This window comes from Saccoglossus kowalevskii, chromosome 15 (assembly GCF_978046115.1).
Source record: "Saccoglossus kowalevskii chromosome 15, keSacKowa6.1, whole genome shotgun sequence".
Lineage (NCBI taxonomy): Eukaryota > Metazoa > Hemichordata > Enteropneusta > Harrimaniidae > Saccoglossus > Saccoglossus kowalevskii.
The window spans coordinates 1,112,239-1,134,522 of NC_140655.1; the positions used below are offsets into that span (position 1 = coordinate 1,112,239).

The 22,284-nt window shown below is 36.6% G+C and overlaps 1 protein-coding gene across 1 annotated transcript in view; it reads left to right on the top strand.

Annotated features, from left to right (window-relative positions):
* LOC100376777 (dolichyl-diphosphooligosaccharide--protein glycosyltransferase 48 kDa subunit-like) overlaps positions 1-22,284 on the top strand; it is a 54,008-nt gene that overhangs the window by 26,479 nt on the left and 5,245 nt on the right. The window contains exons 5-10 of the mRNA XM_085508598.1: positions 2,928-3,022; positions 3,294-3,387; positions 4,299-4,447; positions 5,389-5,536; positions 9,462-9,582; positions 19,565-19,671. Coding sequence (XP_085364724.1) covers positions 2,928-3,022; positions 3,294-3,387; positions 4,299-4,447; positions 5,389-5,536; positions 9,462-9,582; positions 19,565-19,671 — 714 coding nt within the window. The remainder of the gene's footprint in view (positions 1-2,927; positions 3,023-3,293; positions 3,388-4,298; positions 4,448-5,388; positions 5,537-9,461; positions 9,583-19,564; positions 19,672-22,284) is intronic.

Below are 22,284 nucleotides of genomic sequence, written 5' to 3' on the forward strand. Positions count from 1 at the left end.
CACTCTCTGGGGCATTTATAATGACAAATGAAATGCGGCTTGCATCAGACTGTGCATTTGGATCTCTCCATACTTCATTACCATTATATTTTATCAGACGTATAGCACCACTGATGGCAGATACTTTGAAATTTTGGGACACTCCCTTGAAATCTTGGAAAGTGTCGCCACCCTCACCTACAACTATTTCTAACTTCTGTCTCTCATTTTCATCATCAAGGTCATAATCCAATTTGTTTTCAGTCAATATGTTGAGGACACTTCTCCAAACCAGGCCTTCAATATCATGAACAAACCAGCCCTTTTTATTTTGAGAGGCAGTTTCTGACACCATATTGTGGAACCGTTTATTTCTCAAAGTGGTTAATCTGGGAATTCTTGAAACATTTTCTTGTGTTCTCAGAGATTTCTCTAAACCATCATAGTCAGTTTCAGATAGACCGCCCCCTAGATGGATAAATATGTGTTCTGCTTCAGAATCATTCCATAATTTAGTGTCATCTGTAGTCTGATCTAATTTCTGGGAAGATGGTGTGTTGCTAATAAAGCCAATTTAACAGAAGGAGGCAGAATATCTTCTTGAAAAATGATACAGATAATACTGATTTGGCAAATGCTTTATCTTTATTTAATCGTAATTGCCAAAGGGCACTCATCAAATCCAGACAACTTTTCACTTGACTCCCAGTGGCTTTCTTAAAATTGCTGATCTTTTCGTGCTAAATAGAACTGCAAGAGAGACTTACAAATATTTCTTTGAATCGTCCCATTCGTGACCCTTTAAATTTTCCAGCAAATTTCTTACCACTTGTCTTACTTGAGATGGCCCTTTTTGAATGATCAAATCGAAAAGTTGCCCTATTTCACAAGCAACGAGCGATCTCGCCTTCATCAGCTTAAATCTGTGAAAAGCACGGCTGGCAGTAGAGCTTGTCGTCCCCCCATAACGAACAAATCATTCGACGCGATAGTATAAAATTGCCTACAAACCATTCGAAGTGAGCAGATCGTTTTAACTTTCTCAAACTGTGAACTATCGTCATCACTGTTATTAAAAAAGCAACAAAACCCGAATATTCGAGTCAAAATCTCGGAAGAAAGATCAGAAAGCGAACGACCTTGTGTGCCGACGACAACATCGGCAATCGACTGAGCAGTTGAAGCCAATTTCCCACGTGATTTTGTGGCTAAACTTGCCTGCTTGACTCTTTTGGATGCTCTTAGCATGTTTGTGTAGGAATACGTCCAGAAAATGTGATATTGGTACAATAAATCGCACGATAAGCACATGGAAAGGCGGACCCGGAAACAACTCACGAGCTAAAAACTGTGTTTGCGCAGAACGATGCCAGAATTTTCAGTTCTGCGCATGGCAATATGCGTTGGTACAGAACGTGTTGAATTCTGGGTAAAACCTCGTACCGTGCCACCTGTCCCACTCTCTTCCTGCACCCCAACCACCTGTCCCACCCTCTTCCTGCACTCAACCATCTGCCCCACCCTCTTCCTGCACCCCTACAACTAGACTGGCGCAGTCGGGGCGATTAATTTGTTTTTGTAGTTTAAATAAAATTAAAAAAAACGCGAAATGGAGGTGTTAGTGTGAAATCACCTGCAACTGCATAACCCTCTATCGACACTGCAGGAACCCGTTGATTTTTCAACGGGTAATTATGTTAATGAGTGTCTGAATTGACAATCATCTAGGCCAATCACAACGTCTCTTCAACTGACCTCTGACCTACAAGACGTCGGCTGATTGTAGCAGCCGATTTTTTTTTTTTTATTCTACAACTAGTACGAGTTATTTTTTTACACATTGTGATGAATTAGAAGCGACGATTACGACAAACTCAAATTTCAACATGCCGCCATGTTGGGTCTGCAGTGTGCATGTATTTCTGCGCCCACCTCATTATAATACGTGCAATTCATGAATATTTTTCTTCGCCCTCTTCCTGCACCCCCACCAACTTGCCTCTGCCCTCTTCCTGCACCCCCAACCACCTGCCTCCACCCTCTTCCTGCACCCCCAACCACCTGCCTCCACCCTCTTCCTGCACCCCCAACCACCTGCCTCCACCCTCTTCCTGCTTTCCTTGCCTCTCTTCCTGAACTCCTTCTTCATTCCCTTGGCCCCTTTCTTTTTTAGTCCTCGTTCAGACACAGTCCGAAAACAGGGACTTATGTTTTGCCATGCGTGTGTCCGTCCGTCCGTTCGTACGGACGGACCTGTATCTTAGAAATGCCTGAACTAATCACAATCAAACTTCACACATACATCATACATGATATTATACATATGCACGTCAATTTGTTTCAAGATCTGATTCAAGATGGCCGAATGGCGGTCATTTTTGTGCTAAAAATCATCAAAATCAAGCATATATCAAACTTGATATATACATTAGACATTATGGGACATTGATGCAAATAATTTTGTTTTTCAGATAACACTCAAAATGGCCGACTGGCGGCCATTTTGTTTTAATGAGTGGGCTTCCAGACCCATATCTCTTAAATGCTTTGACTAATTATATTAAAATTTTATATATTCGTTATACATCATGTTATATATATACATGTATTCAAAATGGCTGATTTTGAATGCTGTTCCAGAGCAATATCTCTCAATATAGACAATACTTGTTTGACGATCAGATACAAATGTCAATCCTTTTAATGTTAAAAAAATCATATTCCTGACATGGTTATATTCCAGCTATATTACTATAAACAAAACTATATATCTTAAATTTGATAACTAACGGGGACTGTGCCATGCATTGCTTATCTTTATTGCCCCTGCCCCTCCCTGCTCTCTCCTTGACTCTCTTTCTGTCCCCTTTTGCTTCATTATATGTGAACTGATTCGCAATAATTTGACTCGGGTTCAAATAATATTTCCTTTTTATTTGTTTTATTAGCATACACTTATAGTAGCTGATCCTTCAGGTCTCATTGATGCTCCTACTATTGTAGGTCCCAAGAAAAATGCACCTGTACTGTTCAGAGGTGTTGGGTAAGTTATTTATAGTTATTGTCAGATTTAAATCGGGCATTACTTACATACACTGAACATCATATAACCTTGATTCTTGTTACCTGCTTTTATAAATTGGATTTAGATAATGTTTTGTTTCAAGAATTGCTGCTTTGGAGACGCATCTTTGACATGCTTTGTCATGTGACACATATCTACACACACTGACTACCATTATGCCAAAACAGTTTATGTTCTGTGACTGTTATGTCAACTTTTAACCATAAACTGTATTGTTTGTATTGTGCAGTATGACAGCAGATCCAGAAAATGAATTGGCATTGGATGTATTACATGCATCATCTTCATCATATTCTTTTTTTCCAGATGAAAAAATAAGTGAGGTAAGTTAGAAGTTTAGAAATTGTGCTCTCTCCTGAACAAGTTTTAAGTATCTTACCAAATCCGCTTGCATATGAATCTTTTGATTTGATTTGCAGTACAATGGACAAGATAAAATTAATCAATGTTTGTGTAAATAGTTTATTATAAGGATAGCATCCATTCAGCCAAACCTGTTTTATAGTAAATAATTATGGGTATCCATCAAGACCATTTTTTATTCCAACGTTATAGGAGACATCAAACATGAGTTGAAGAAAAACAAAGGTCGTAGTGGCGTCAAAACATCACCCGACATTTAACAGACACAAAAGTATTTTTGAGGGCATTTTCAAGCTAAATGTGCTAAACACATTTGATGATGCTCAATTTCAATAAAGTGAAGAAATCTCAATGCCATAATATAAATAAGATTGGCTTTTCGAATTACAACGTTCAGTTCATAGCGTAGATAATGCTTGACATGCAAGATCCCGCAGTGAGCAGAAAATCACCTTGCTATAGCAAACATTTTTTTTATCTAAAGCATAGCAATTAGGTATAATTTTTATGGTGTTCGAAAGTTTGTGAAGTTATAAGAAGTCAAGACTTTTCAGCCATGTGCACATTTTATATGATACTGTTAAAGTTTGTATGCATGGCTAATGACAAATAAAAACTGATTAATATCTGTATTTGGAGTTGTTGAGACGTATATTGCAATGTTCAATAGTATCTTTTCAAATGAAATATAAAAATAGTTAGATGTAACAACATGACATAGTTCCAACTTCAATAATAATGCTGTAAGTAGTACAGGTCTTCAACTGTAATTGGAGAAATGTTGATTTACAAGTAAATTAACAAAACCTATCACAGAAATGTATCCACATTTCAGAAAATGCCACTTCTGACTCCATGCTTGTTATTACAGTACCCACATGCTGTTGGTAGGAATACATTACTGATTGCTGCATTACAGGCAAGGAATAATGCTCGTGTTGTCTTTTCTGGATCAGTGGATTTATTCAGCGATGAATTTTTCCAGTCACCTGTGCAAAAGGCAACTGCTGGATCACAAAAGTGAGTGTAAATAAGAAAACAATGGGTTCAATTTCGACCAGTCTGTCTATTCTCGTCCTCCATGGCCATCTCTGTCAATTATATAATGTTAATTATCCAATTCATTCCTAGGTATTCCTTAGTCCCTGTTAGGCTTAGATGGAAACATGGTCTTGCATTTTTGGGGTTTCTTCATGTGTAAGCACCCATCCCATAGGCATGTTTCTCAAGCATGCCTTGACACATTTTTGTAAAATATTTGGTACAAAGTTACATAATGGGTTGCATGTTCTTTTCATTACAATTTATCCAGCTGGCGACCATTTTTGTCAAGAAAACCTAAATTGACAGGTTACTTGGGCATGCCCTGGCCCGACAGGTTACTTGGGCATGCCCTGGCCCGACAGGTTACTTGGGCATGCCCTGGCCCGACAGGTTACTTGGGCATGCCCTGGCCCGACAGGTTACTTGGGCATGCCCTGGCCCGACAGGTTACTTGGTCATGCCCTGGCCCGACAGGTTACTTGGGCATGCCCTGGCCCGACAGGTTACTTGGGCATGCCCTGGCCCGACAGGTTACTTGGGCATGCCCTGGCCCGACAGGTTACTTGGGCATGCCCTGGCCCGACAGGTTACTTGGGCATGCCCTGGCCCGACAGGTTACTTGGGAATATTACTCACTTAATATAAACATCAAGTTACTGATGTTATTTTGTTTGTTTTTTGTAATTTGATTCAAAATAACCAATAGTGGCCATGTTGTGTTAATTTTTATGTGTTCTTAATCATTTCTCACACTTGACAGATTTTGTTCAAAATAGCTACAAAGACAAGATATAATATATGCACAATCTGATTCTAATGATTCTGTATTGATGTGCTGCTACGTTTAACCCTTTTCTTGTACTCGTGTATTGACTTGATTAAAAAAGGGTTACTGTATCTGAACATTACAATCATAGATATGGCAAATCAGCTAATGAAGAGGTCGCCATTGCTCTGTCTCAGTGGGTATTTAAAGAACATGGTGTTCTGAGAGTTGGTAGAGTCAAACATCACAGAGTTGGAGAAAGTACCCCACCAGTAGCATACACAGTAGAAGATGACGTGGTGAGTTTACAATTATAGTATTTATAAGTTGTATGTTATGAAAATCTCATGTCCAGTTCTTTGTCTTCATCAGTATCTTAACTGATTGCATCACAGAATGCAATGATCACTTGAAACTGATTGCATCACAGAATACAATGATCACTTGAAACTAATTGCATCACAGAACGCAATGATCACTTGAAACTGATTGCATCACAGAATACAATGATCACTTGAAACTAATTGCATCACAGAACGCAATGATCACTTGAAACTGATTGCATCACAGAACGGAATGATCACTTGAAACTGATTGCATCACAGAATACAATGATCACTTGAAACTAATTGCATCACAGAACGCAATGATCACTTGAAACTGATTGCATCACAGAACGGAATGATCACTTGAAACTGATTGCATCACAGAATACAATGATCACTTGAAACTAATTGCATCACAGAACGCAATGATCACTTGAAACTGATTGCATCACAGAATACAATGATCACTTGAAACTGATTGATTGCATCACAAAATGCAATGATGACTTGAAACTGATTGCATCACAGAACGCAATGATGACTTGAAACTGATTGCATCACAGAACGCAATGATCACTTGAAACTGATTGCATCACAGAACGGAATGATCACTTGAAACTGATTGCATCACAGAACGGAATGATCACTTGAAACTGATTGCATCACAGAATACAATGATCACTTGAAACTAATTGCATCACAGAACGCAATGATCACTTGAAACTAATTGCATCACAGAATACAATGATCACTTGAAACTAATTGCATCACAGAATACAATGATCACTTGAAACTAATTGCATCACAGAATACAATGATCACTTGAAACTAATTGCATCACAGAACGCAATGATCACTTGAAACTAATTGCATCACAGAATACAATGATCACTTGAAACTAATTGCATCACAGAATACAATGATCACTTGAAACTAATTGCATCACAGAATACAATGATCACTTGAAACTGATTGCATCACAGAACGGAATGATCACTTGAAACTGATTGCATCACAAAACAGAATGATGACTTGAAACTGATTGCATCACAGAACGCAATGATCACTTGAAACTAATTGCATCACAGAATACAATGATCACTTGAAACTAATTGCATCACAGAACGCAATGATCACTTGAAACTAATTGCATCACAGAATACAATGATCACTTGAAACTAATTGCATCACAGAATACAATGATCACTTGAAACTAATTGCATCACAGAATGCAATGATCACTTGAAACTGATTGCATCACAGAATACAATGATCACTTGAAACTAATTGCATCACAGAACGCAATGATCACTTGAAACTGATTGCATCACAGAATACAATGATCACTTGAAACTAATTGCATCACAGAATACAATGATCACTTGAAACTAATTGCATCACAGAATACAATGATCACTTGAAACTGATTGCATCACAGAACGGAATGATCACTTGAAACTGATTGCATCACAAAACAGAATGATGACTTGAAACTGATTGCATCACAGAACGCAATGATCACTTGAAACTGATTGCATCACAGAATGCAATGATCACAAAACGCAATGATCACATGAAACTGATTGCATCACAAAACGCAATGATCACATGAAACTAATTGCATCACAAAACGCAATGATCACTTGAAACTGATTGCATCACAAAATGCAATGATGACTTGAAACTGATTACATCACAGAACGCAATGATCACTTGAAACTGACTGCATCACAAAACGCAATGGTCACTTGAAACTGATTGCATCACAAAACGCAGTGGTCACTTGAAACTGATTGCATCACAAAACGCAGTGGTCACTTGAAACTGATTGCATCACAGAATGCAATGATCACTTGAAACTGATTGCATCACAGAATGCAATGATCACTTGAAACTGATTGCATCACAGAATGCAATGATCACTTGAAACTGATTGCATCACAGAATGCAATGATCACTTGAAACTGATTACATCACAAAACGCAATAATCACTTGAAACTGTTTGCATAACAAAACGCAATGATCACTTGAAACTGTTTGCATCACAAAATGCAATGATCACTTGAAACTGATTGCATCACAAAAATGCAATGATCACTTGAAATTGATTGCATCACAGAACGCAATGATCACTTGAAACTGATTGCATCACAGAACGCAATGATCACTTGAAACTGATTGCATCACAGAACGCAATGATCACTTGAAACTGATTGCATCACAAAATGCAATGATCATCTGCAACTGATTGCATCACAAAACGCAGTGGTCACTTGAAACTGATTGCATCACAGAATGCAATGATCACTTGAAACTGATTGCATCACAGAATGCAATGATCACTTGAAACTGATTGCATCACAAAAATGCAATGATCACTTGAAACTGATTGCATCACAGAACGCAATGATCACTTGAAACTGATTGCATCACAAAATGCAATGATCATCTGCAACTGATTGCATCACAAAACGCAGTGGTCACTTGAAACTGATTGCATCACAGAATGCAATGATCAGTTGAAACTGATTGCATCACAAAAATGCAATGATCACTTGAAACTGTTTGCATCACAGAATGCAATGATCACTTGAAACTGATTGCATCACAAAAATGCAATGATCACTTGAAATTGATTGCATCACAGAACGCAATGATCACTTGAAACTGATTGCATCACAGAACGCAATGATCACTTAAAACTGATTGCATCACAGAACGCAATGATCACTTGAAACTGATTGCATCACAGAACGCAATGATCACTTGAAACTGATTGCATCACAGAATGCAATGATCACTTGAAACTGATTGCATCACAGAATGCAATGATCACTTGAAACTGATTACATCACAAAACGCAATAATCACTTGAAACTGATTGCATCACAATGCAATGATCACTTGAAACTGATTGCATCACAAACGCAATGATCACTTGAAACTGATTGCATCACAGAATGCAATGATCACTTGAAACTGATTGCATCACTAAAATGCAATGATCACTTGAAACTGATTGCATCACAAAAATGCAATGATCACTTGAAACTGATTGCATCACAAAAATGCAATGATCACTTGAAACCGATTGCATCACAAAAATGCAATGATCACTTGAAACTGATTGCATCATAGAATGCAATGATCACTTGAAACTGATTGCATCATAGAATGCAATGATCACTTGAAACTGATTGCATCACAGAACGCAATGATCATTTGAAACTGATTGCATCACAGAACGCAATGATCATTTGAAACTGATTGCATCACAAAACGCAATGATCAGTTGAAACTGATTGCATCACAAAACTCAATGATCAGTTGAAACTGATTTGCATCACAAAACGAAATGATCAGTTGAAACTGATTGCATCACAAAACGCAATGATCAGTTGAAACTGATTCCATCACAAAACGCAATGGTCACTTGAAACTGATTGCATCACAAAACGCAGTGGTCACTTGAAAATGATTGCATCACAAAACGCAATGATCAGTTGAAACTGATGTGTGCCAGATTGTGCAAAATGTACTTATAACATAAGCTTTACAAATGAACAAGGATCCATGGAGATCATCACTAAGAAGTTTCATGACAGGCTTTTTGTTTGGTGCAGTATTTCTATAAGTATAGGCATGTTTTGCTATTTCTGATCATGTTACAATTTCTATTATTTTTATTTGCATACCCTAAACTTATAAAACCTTTACAAAATAAATAATATAAAGATAGTTTATTATAATATATCTGCCACCGTAAACCCCCCATAAGTTACAGCGTGCCATAATTTTGCGATTTGCATCCTACCATATAATGAAATGCGAATTCCAAATATGGAATGATTACATATATTTGATATATATCTATAACTACTTGTGTTGTTTTACCAGGAATACAGCATTGTAATAGAGAAACTAGTAAATGGTAAATGGCAGCCATTTGATGCTAAAGATGTACAGTTAGAGTTTGTCAGAATTGATCCATTTGTAAGACCAACACTTAAACGAAATGGTGAGTATCAGAAAGATATATTTGTAAGTATTTAATCAATACCAGTTGATACCCAGTGTTCTCAGAATTTTGGTAAAAGGATGGCGACAAATTTTCATAATAATTATGTCATTTACATTATTTATTATTCATGATATTTGTACATTTTTCGTAAACTGCTCTCTGTATTACTTTTAGTTTTATAAATTTATAACAATAATAATAACTTTATTACACTACTATGCTATCAGAGGGCGCAGTATGGTAAATAAAATAAAATACAAGTCATTAAACATACAGCAGCTAAATAAACTAAACTATGATAAGGGAACTGATCAATACCACCCAGCCGGTTTCCTGTGAGTTTGACTCGGTTTACCGTACCGGTCGTTGCTTTACCGTACCGGTTGTTGCTTTACCGTACCGGTCGTTGCTTTACCATACCGACCGTTGCGTTACCGTACCGGCCGGACAATTACCGTACTGATAGGACCAATACCGACTATTTATCACCTTCGATTAATGAATGCATGGTAAACAAAGCCCCGGTAACTGATCGGCGCCCTGCCGGTAACCGTGAGTCATGCATGAATTAATTGGGCATTTTGCAAACAATAAGAATTTTTTTTTACCCACCCATTGAAAGTGAATAATTTGAAAAGGACATGACTTGTACAACAGAGTGTTACGTCCCAGTCGACTAGAGGACCCCATGGGTTAATTATTTGTTTATATTTGTCAGTAGCTCACACAGTGGAAAGAAAGTCGGACAACCGTCGAAATACAAATAAATAAATTAAATAAAAAAGTCTTTCTGAAATTTCATGTTTTTTTTCAATATATGTGTGTTATTCACATATTCATGATCGCCTGTAACGCTATAAAACGACAGTCCTACATCGTAGCTTACCCACGACGTTGAATAAAACGTCTCAACCTGTCGCATGAATTCGATGATACTTGCATAATGTGTCAGTGTGACTCGCTTGGCCGAGCTCACGTGTATTTAAATTCGGGCTTGGGCGTTCGAAAATCTGTTTTGATACTTTGTTGACAATAACACGCGCAACGCGTGCACGTAGTCCAGATAAAATTCAAGTGCGTAAAACGGAATTTGACCTTGCTCTAGGTCAACATTTTTCTATTGCTTTTCGACCTCATTTTGTGAGTTTGCTTATGGAATTGTCCAAACATATTTACCCGATATTTACACACCTCCTCCAACAATCCCCAATGTAACTTTATTATAACAAAACAGAGTGTGCAAGTGTGCCGGTATATCTCTTTTTGGAACATGTGATTGGCCCTGAAAAGGGCTGTTTGGTTTGGGGCAGAATACGATTTAGACTGGAAAGGTCGGGACTTTTTTTTGTTTTACAAAAAAAATATAATTACAGCCAATACAAAGTCAGCTTGGACATTCAGTTGTGAGACATAACAAAATAAACGGTGCCAGCGATAGATTTTGCGAATGAAAGAACAAACTAAACGCAATCAAAGGCGCCGACCACTCGCGTTGGAAATAAACTAATAAAACGCGTTGCGACGAGAAATCTCGTCTGCATCTATCATTCACGCAAACGCACACACATGCTATTTTCGTATGTTGAATACGTTGGCAACGTCGTCAAATATTTAGCCCAATCACTGAATAAAAAAACATCCAAGCACACATGCACTGGCCCCAGATAAAGTGAAAAAATGAAAACAAAATTACGTCTGCACTGTGCATTTTTAACAATAACCAAAACCATTAGGTTACATGCCAAAACTACCGACTCAGGATTCATCATACACAAATATAGCCACTTTCATGGAACTGTTATTTTTGTAACCCACTTTGTCGGCTCAGTTGATTTGGGAGCACTGATCCCAATTTAAAAAAAATAAAAATATCGTATAAAATAAAGACGCAGTTCCGTCTGTAGTCGTATCCAACAGTTCACATGGACGTACTGGGAGCTCCATGGTCTCAAAAAAATCATGTGTAGCATTATCACGCGCAACTTGAATGTAAATATTATGCAATAATAATGGTAAAGTTTAATCTCTGACAAATAAAAAGACGCAACAAATTGACCTGGTGGTGTATTTGACCTCGAAAGCTACTGCATAGCAAACATGAACAAAATGATTTATAAACAGACTGTAACTACAAACTAAAATTCTACTCAAATTAATTCTACAGTTTTGCTTTCTCAGGCGATCCTGTGCATAAAACTGAAATTTAAACAGGTCGGCATTTTACCGGTAAACCGGAAAATCAATGCATAAATTAACTTGTCAGAAGTGTGAATTGCCTCCTGCCAGTACGGTAACGGCCTTGCCGGTACGGCTAATGACCTTCGGGTACGGTAAAGCAGCGGCCGGTACGGTAAAGCAACGGCCGGTACGGTAAAGAAACGCATGCCGCAGGAGACTCACAGGAAACCGGCTTGGTGGTAATGATCAGTTCCCTAAGATAAAAATAAAATTAAGAGATGTTAAAAGCTTTAATAGAATAAAAACGTGTGTCATGGCTTGAATCAGAAAAATAAATATTATAAAGTACTCATCCATTGAGCAAAAATAGTGGCAAAATATGTAATGGAAGATTCTCCGTTAATTGACAACAATAACGACTGAACTGTATAAAATATCCCTGGTCGTAGTAGAAAGTGAACGTTGCAATGATTGTAAACAATCGTGGCAGCCTTGTATGTTATCTCAATCAAAAAACGTCTACCCAGAATGCAGTATTTCAGTTCTCTCGACATAGCGTTATGATTAGAGTTCCCTCAATGACAGTTAGGCTGCAGTCTGTGAATAAGGGAGGCTAAAAGGTCACCAGCCATGATGAAAAGCAAGTTGAACTTTTTGACAGTTTTCGTGGTCTTGCGTGAAGCCTGCAATGATTTTTTGATTACATCGATGTTTCAGTCATTAGTATTTTCATAAAAGTGTTATTTTCAACATTGGAATCAGAATTATTTCTTCAAGCGATTTTTGTTTTCAAGTCGGATATCAGTCATGGTGTGATCGGTAAGGCAGTGTACAGACAGCTTGTATTTGTGATGTTTTACAGATTCCAATAAACCAGTTACAATGGAAAAGCATGTTCAACATTTTTTTTCCAATTTTCGATTTTATTTACAATTTATTTTTGACATTGAGATGATCTTTTCTTCAAACATTATATTGTTGACATCACCTGTGGCATAATCAGTGAATTACGTAATTAGACTAAACCTTGCAACAAGTACATGCCGACACAAATAAACTTAGCATCCTTCTGATTTCTGTTGGTTATTATTATTATTATGGCAAGGATGTGTCTCATAGAACAATACCTGTGGAAATCATAGACAATAGTAAAGGTGCGGAAATCAAGCATGGTGGTAATGATTTTAAGCATGGTGGTGTCTCAGGATTGCATGGCAGTACTGCCACACTATTTGTAACCTAGGGAGAACACTGATACAAAATATTAATTCTAAATCTGTATCTTTTGAAAATTTAAACTCTCTTATGCTGAGAAAAAAATTAATGGTGAATGTTATATCTAGACAGTTTAAGGGTGAATTTACCTTACCTAAAAGAGTTAGAAAAACCAATGTAATAGTCTGTTACCTGCAATGGTCACTCAGGCAAGCAGTACTGCTGTCAACAAATTGTTGCAATGTAGTGGTGGATATTTTTAGTTCCTGTTCAGGCGCAGCCTGAAAAAGGGGACTTACAATTCAGGTTATGTCAAATTTCCATTTTCCGTTTTCCATATTCCTTTTTAGCTCCGCTGTCGACTTTGTCGAGCGGAGCTTATCATATGAGTGATTGTCCGTCGTCGTCCGTGTCAATGTTTTACTTTTTCGACTTCTTCTTGAAAACTACAAGCCTGAATGCTTTGATACTTGGTGTATATGTACCTTGGGTAGACCTCTCTTAGGTTTGTTCATTTCATGTTGATATCTTCAATTCTCTAATTTTGGTGAATATTTTTGTCATTTTTGGTAAAAAGTGATATTTTCGACTTCTTGTTAAAAACCGCAAGTGCAATTGCTTTGATATTACATACATAGGTACTACATGTGGACCTCTCTCAGATTTGTTCATTTTGTAATGATATCTTTAATTCTCTAATTTTGGTGAATATTTTTGTCATTTTTGGTAAAAAGTGATATTTTCGGCTTCTTGTTAAAAACCGCAAGTGCAATTGCTTTTATATTACATATATAGGTACTACATGTGGACCTCTCTCAGATTTGTTCATTTTGTAATGATATCTTTAATTCTCTAATTTTGGTGAATATTTTTATCATTTTTGGTAAAAAGTGATATTTTCGACTTCTTGTTAAAAACCACAAGTCCAATTGCTTTGATACTACATATATAGGTACTACATGTGGACCTCTCTCAGATTTGTTCATTTTGTGATGATATCTTCAATTCTCTAATTTTGATGAATATTTTTGTCATTTTTTGGTAAAAAGTGATATTTTCCACTTCTTGTTGAAAACTGCAAGTCTGATTGTTTTGATACTATACATTTTGTTCATTTTCTAATGATATCTTCTGTTTTTTAATTGAAATGTGCATTGCTAACAGCGGAGCTATCTCAGCCGAGAGGCTGCTTGTTCCGTTTTCCATATTCCTTTTTCCGTCTCCAACATTTTCTCAGAAATTCTGCAGCAGATATCAGTGAAACTTGGCAGGTTGATGAACAAGTCTCCTCCGAGTATGCACGTAATTATTTTTCCCGATCTGAAAATCCCAAGTGGGTCTTTTTCACGATTTTCATCAAAAATTACATCTCCCGGCAACATTGACAGAATGTCTGGGCATGCTCAGAATAAATTAATTACTGTAAAATACTTTATTTTCGCTTGCAACATTTTTTTGCTATTTTCGCTGAAGGAATGTTTCAGTTAAAATAAAATCCAGCGAATATACCTTTTTTCCTATACTGTAAAAGGGTTAATTATTCACTGGGTTTTAATTTGGCTTATTTCGCTGACTGGAAAATGCGCTAAATGTAAAATTTAGCATAGAACACATTATCTAAATGATAAAACCGTGAATTTAAAACCCAAAGAATATGCCTGAAATGGCAAATCAGTGAAATTTAAACCCAGTGAAAATTAGTCATTTTACAGTATTTCACAGTCAACTTGTCAAAAATCAATGAAAATAAATTCAATACAAAACACCCAGAAAAAGTCTTTTCAGCGAATGATAATCCAGCTGAAATAAAATATTTTACAGTAGATTAGATCTGTGAGTAATGCTGCTGTTATTACAGCAGGCACGTGAATTCTCCATTGCGTGCAATTTATTATAGAACATGTATTCTGTTCGGCTCAGTGGTCTCATTCACTAGTTACTAGAAGAACTAGTAACCTTATTTGATTTCAAGAACTTCAAGAAGGCGGCATAAGAGACGTGTTTGCAAAGGTAAGTTTTCCAGTTTATTGGGGTACGATTGGTGTACATTCCGTGACGTACGGACGTGAATATTGTGATGATTGCCAGCTTTATATTCTTGTGACAAAGCAAAAAAAGCAAACAATTGTCTCTAATCTACGAAACTAGTTTGTGAATTGTATACGAATGATTAATTCACGAGGACATAGTTTTCAAGTACCGGTGAATCGTTTTCCAGTCTTTTGCTTGTGTAACGATTTCCGATTTATTCACAACTCCGGGGGGCGAGGGGTGTTCCTGTGTCGATCAATTTATTCATTATATAATAGCAGGTTGCCTATGATTATATTCGTATTTTTATGTTGTGAGCATTGAACTGTTAGTTGTAATGAAAATTTTGCCGATCTCTGTGATTCAACATGGCGGATGTACAGTGACAACACGTGTATGGACGGTCGGTCGAGCAGTCTGCAACGGACCACAGTCCCTGTGGAGGGACTGTGAACGGACCATGAAATCGCCCGGTGTTTTTTCGGCATTTTTTTTTTAAATATTTTGAATATTTCATTCACTCCTGACGCCTAAAAGAGTCTAATTTATATTTTACCGTAGTCATTGACACCTATTCAAGAGTATCATGTTTATTGTGAATGGGTAAGCTTCGTTTCGACAATAGGCTGTTATTTCTGTGAACAATGTTAAATTATTCTTATTCTTCAAATGCTCGGTTTACTTTTGAAAACAACTAATTTTTTTATTTAAAAAAATCATGCCGTTTTCCCTGTCAAAATCATAGCATAAAGATCTTGCTAGAACATCGGTGAATCTCTACCGCGTTGCGTTCACCACTAGGTCACTGAACCGTCATTAACATATTTAAATGAGCCACGTGTACTGAAATAACATGGCGGATATCGCATCGCATTTACATTCGACCGAAATCATTCGTTTACGATGAAACTAAGTTGAATATTACTTCCAATTCATAAAAATTCAACGAATTAATTTTTTGTGCGTATTATAATCATTACTGAATAATAATAAACAATTGCAATACTTCGAAAACAAGTAAGTTATTCACTTGCGAAACACAGAATGACCAGATTGTGTTACCGTGATCATTTGCTACCGGTACTAACCACTAAGCAATGTATTTGTGTTTGTGTTTATTCGAAACTTCTTTTAGAACATACTTTACTTTTTGTAAACTTTGCTGAATTTTTGGGGGGATTCAATTCCAACATTTCGCGATGCCTATTTTAGAACCAAATTAAGGCCTTTCACTCTTCTCTGAGTGCGACACCTAAACGAGAGGTTTTATGGTGTATAAACTGGCACTAAATGAAAAAGACGTTGAACCTTACTCAAATTTATAAGTACATGTTATTATGTATTTCATTATGAAAACTGACTAAATTAAATGTGATCTTATTTTTAATTAATGCCTACCTACACATTTATTGTTTTTGTTTCTGTTGCCCTGTTATAGACATTTGTAAAAAAAAAAAAAATTAAAAATCATGCTTGATTAAAATTAAAAAAAAAGATGTAGCCATGTTGCTCCTTCCTGTTATGTTTCCAACTTCTTCCAGAGTAAAACTGGCGAAGGCATGTAATTGCCATACAATCATCAACTGTGTGGAAAACTTGTATGTTATTGAAAATCTTTATTTTGTTTGTGAATTAATATAATATTTGAAATGGTGTAATGCTGCAAAATATTCTCAAGCAATTGGTATTCTGGTGGCACTACACTGTGCATTTATGTATCCCCATGCGCGATCTCAGCTTACTAAGTGATGATGGTGGTTGAAATGGAAAACTGAATACAAAAATCCAGTAACATCTCAAACGAATTTCCGTCTGCTGTGAATGCATGTTTCGTTACATCAAATAAATAACCCAATTTTATTGAATGTATACAAAAACATGGTACCAATGATCTGAAATTTCAGGAGTGCTCGCTGAAGGTTTATCAATCTTGCTTATTGTCTTGTTCTTTTCGAATCCTGCATTTCAGTTACTAGAATTTATACTTAAAAAAAAATAGTTTCTGTTTTTCTTCTAATAATTCGGCCACTCTCAAAAACAAGAAGAATACAAAACTACTGTGATTGCATAGCGATACCTGTAGGGTCATTGTCAATTAGTTCGCCTGATCAACACAGCGTTATACATAGGGCTGATATTGAATCACGGAGAGTAAAATCTTGTGATACTAATCTCTAGAACCGCTCAGATTGGTACATACGTCTTATGAACCCACATGTGTATATCTTTAACAATACTCATTTTAAACTTCTTCTTTTTTTTCTTTTTTACAGTGGTGCTGTGAACTGCTTCAATTTCGCAAGACAATTTTTTCTGAGTTCCTACAACATGAAGTGTCAGGGACTTTATTAAAATTTCATAGAATCCTGAATATATCTAGAAGTGAAAATTAAATGGTATACAGTATAGTGCATAAGACTTTTAGAATTTTGATTGGTCAATTAGTTTGGCAGCCATATTGGATTGAACTTAAACAGGAAGTGGGTATTTGACCACTTTCTGAGGGTCTAGGCGATCAGGGTTTTTTATGGCATATAGTACAACTCATGTGTAATAGATATATGAAAAAAAATTCTAAACGTAAACCTCAACTTTTTTCGCCATGTTTTTTCTCCCCAAAACGGGAAAAAACACTTGAAAATCTTCTTCTTCAGAACCACCAAGCGAAATGCTCCCATATATAATATTTAGCTTCAATATACAAATGACATTTAAGTTTGAAAAAATTGTTATGATTGATCACATGGTTTGGCCGCCATTTTGGATATCTTCTAGACAGGAAGTAGTTTTTTTTTATCAAGCCACAATTATGTGATCATTTTCTAATCAGCTAAATTGCAGCTCTATAGTGACCTCTTTCAAATATCGAAGAAAAAATTCAGATAAGTCGCATGGTTTGGCCGCCATCTTGGATTTCAAATAAAAATGACCGAAAGTTTGGGCATTTGTTTCTTAAAGCTGCTTCAACCGATCTACTAGATGTTTTCATTAATAATATGTCTGGCCATAGCTCCATATGAGAAAAATAATATAATTTTGATCAGTCACATGATCAGGCACATGATCTTGGATATTGTGCAAACAGAAATTGTTTAATTACATGTGTTGTATTGGTCCGATTGGAATAAAATTTTGTACGTGTATTCTACTCTTTAGATGCATTCTTTCCCCTGAATGGCATATGGCTAGGTCATGTGGCTACGCGCCCATGGGGTGGGGGGGGGCTTCTAACCTCATTAATATGCATAACTGCTATATCTCAAGCACTGTTGTAGTTAGGAAGATGATTCCTTTGTCATTTTGACAATGTTGAACAAGAAATTTGATTAAAAGAACAGATGACCATATATGGTCATGTGAGTTCATTAATATGCATAACCATTATATCTTAAACACTGTTGCAGTTAGGAAGATGAATCCTGTGTTATTATGACAACAGTGAACAAGAGATTTGATTAAAATAACAGATGACCATATATGGTCATGTGAATTCATTAATATACATAGCAGTCATATCTGAAACACTGTCGCAGAGCAGGACATGTAACTAGTGTCATTATGAAGACATTGAATGAAAGATGTAACTGACATTAGAAATGGCTATATATGATTATGTAATCTCATTATTGTGCATAAGAACATGGCTCATTATATATCCTGAAAACCATATTTCGATAACCAAACCAGGTAAATACATGGTACCAACTTCATTTCGACCTCATGTTACTGATAATTCAAGCTACCTGATTGTCTAACATGTGACCTCATTAATTATGAAACAGAATCTTGTCAGCTTGGGCCCCGGTGACGCCACTTGCTCTGAAAACATAGCTTTTACAATTGTTTAAATTAACATATGTTGTTTTTGTACAATGATTACATTTTAAATAATAAACCTTACTGTGTTAATAACAAATTGTATTTGACAACATAAGAATGATTCTGATGCCCAGTGGTGATGTTGAAACAAACCCAGGTTCTGGTAATATATTAAGACCTGAATAACAAAGAAGTCATGTACATCAAGGTTCACTCAGATTCATGAATGCAGTTTCTTGAGCAAGTATACATGTATGACAAATAGTTTTGTTGCACTTGTGTACTCTGAGATTCTGAACATGGGTCAATGGAAGTTTTTAGTTGTCAATACAAAACGAGATTATGGGAAATCACTTTATGATGAGTTGTACCCACATAGAGTACATATTCATTCACCTGTTTGCAGATGTTCCTTGTACTACATTATAATCAAATAACGGGGATTGTGACATTTCATGTCTTGTTGACTTGTCTGATTTGATATTATATATAACTACATGTGGACCTCTCTCAGATTTGTTCATTATGAGATATCTTCAATTCTCTAATTTTGATGAATATTTTTGTCATTTCTGTCATTTCTTATTAAAAACCACAAGTCCGATTGCTTTGATATTATACATATACTAGGTATTACAGGTGGACCTCTCTCAGATTTGTTCATTTTGTGATATCTTCAATTGTCTAATTGAAATAGCAGAGCCTATCTCATTATTTTATCTATTATTTGTTTCAGCTGGATATTACTTCACGCAGTTCAAATTGCCAGATATCTATGGTGTGTTTCAATTTAAAGTAGATTATAATCGTATTGGTTATACTCATCTTTACAGTTCAACACAGGTGAGTTATGTATCTCAACTTGATCCTTATTTGATGCTGGCAATAGATAATGAAACATGTCTTCCAGATGTTGATGATGAAACATGTTTTCTCAGATTTACCAATTTTATTTAAACTTTGTATGAGCAGTGCATATATTGTTATTGTTGCTCATCAGTTTGTCATGATTTGATTCAAGTTTGCTAATTTCTTCTCTCTTTTGTTTGATGTAATGTCAATTAAGCAAATACAGACGATAATGTTATTGACAATGACTTTTTATATTGTCTGTCTATCATAGATGAAGGGCATAGTACACAAGGAGAAAATGTCTAGACTTGTAGTTTAGTCTTTGTGCATGCGTCCATTCATGTTTCCCCCAGAGCTGTATCTCAGGCATACCTTGACCGATTCTCTTCAAACCATGCTTATACTTAATACCGATTCTGATACATATGCACATACAATGATCAAATTGGGTCAAAGATTTCCAACTTCTCTGTTTGAATATCCACCTGTCTGTCAGGGGGTCATGATTCTAAACTCTCTAAATCAAATCTGTCAAGCAATTCGCTTCAAACTTTTTACATAGACAGTACTTCATGACGTATATTAATATACAGTCATTCAATAAAAGATAGCAGACTGATGACCACTTTTTGTTGTTAACAAAAATAATATCAGATATCAGAACCAAACTGGACCAAACAACATAATTCTATATTTTTGTGCTAAAAAATCATCAAATATCAAGCATTTCTGGCATTTATGGATGGATTTCATTCAAACTTGGTACATACATTAAACATTACGGGTTTGTGATGCATGTCATTTTATTTTTCATATCGGATTCAGAATGGCTGACTAGCGGCCATTTTATTTTAACCCTTAAGACGGGATGTACGAGAATACTCGTAATAGCGTGTCTGAATTGCGTTGTTTTGAATGACGTATATGTGGAGTACATCATCAATAAAGGCGAAAAACGTATGAAATAAACTTTGACCTATGTATATGTGTGTGTTATTCTTGCCTCAACCGGGGATTCCCCGCCTAATGTGCAAATTGCATGTACAAATTCCATAGCTCGACCGCTAACTTTGAATGTTTGACTAGCAACGCAATCAAAATGGCGACGCCAAATTTGCATTTCAATGACCCTGAAATACAAGCTGTATGGGACGAAATATTTGCAGATTCTGATTCTGAATACGAATTTGAAGGTTTTACTGCGGAAGAGATTGATTTTGGTGATATTCCGAATGATGATACCGAGTGGGAGATTCAAAATTCTGGAGTGGAAGTTGCCGACAATACTCGTCTTGGCTGGTCATCGAAAGCAAGTGGTGACGACATTTTGGTACCGGTGTTCCGGGACTCAATGTTCAATTGCCGGAAAACGCAACCGCATTTGATTTTGTCAAGTTATTTCTTAAAGATGAGGACATTATCTGCATTGTTGAGCAGACAAATGCTTACGCAAATGGTCATCTTGCACGCAACGATGAAAACTTGGAACCGCACTCCAGACTCCGGAAGTGGAAGAATGTAAACATAGACGAGATGAAGATTTTTCTTGCCATGACAATCGCTATGTCGATGCTCCATAAGAACGATCTTGATGATTATTGGAGCCTAAATCCGATAATTTCGATGCCTTTTTATCGTAGCATGATGCCAAGGGATAGATTCGAGCTCATTTTAAAATTTCTGCACTTCAATGATAATGCTGCCTACGTCGTTCGCGGTGAAGCCGGATATGACCCTCTTTTCAAAATCCGACCTCTGTATGACACCATAACACGCCGTTTGTCGGAAGTTTATACGTGTGAGCAGTGTATCAGTCTTGATGAAGGAATGGTGCCATGGAGAGGGAATATTCACTTCAGGCAGTACATTCCAAGTAAACCAGATCGTTTTGGTGTGAAATCATACATGGTGTCAGAATCATCAAGTGGGTACACTTCTGTTTTTGATATATATACTGGGAAAAATTACACCCCTAACCCCGATACAATAGAAAGTGAAAATGAAGGCCATACTTTCAATGTAGTAATGGGGCTGATGAGAAAAGGTAGTTTGCTGAACAAAGGATACAAACTGTACACGGACAATTACTACACCAGTCCTATGCTTATTGACCATCTAAAAGCTGAAGATACAATGTTAGTTGGTACAGCTAGAATGGATAGAAAAGAAATGCCTGCAGCCCTGAAATTGCCATTGCGACAAGGTGAAGTCATTTATCGTCAGAGAAATGGAGTCTTGGCGATGAAATGGAAAGACAAGCATGATGTCACTATGTTGTCATCAGTACACATGCCAATTTGGAAATTCGTTGGCCTATCCAGGGGATCCGGAGAACCAATTGTGAAGCCTTTGTGTGTTGTTGATTACAACAAAAATATGGGAGGTGTGGATCTTTCAGACCTGATGATCAGATCGTACACAATGCATCGCCGACGTTCAAAGTGGTATATCAAGCTTTTATTCCACATGATAGCTCTTCTTGTCACTAATGCCTACATCCTTCACAGGAAGTTCAGTGCCAAGAAGCTAACTCACGCTAAATTTCGTTTATCCATTGTTCATGATCTTGTTTCTAGTGCAACCACTGCACCCATCCCAGCACCG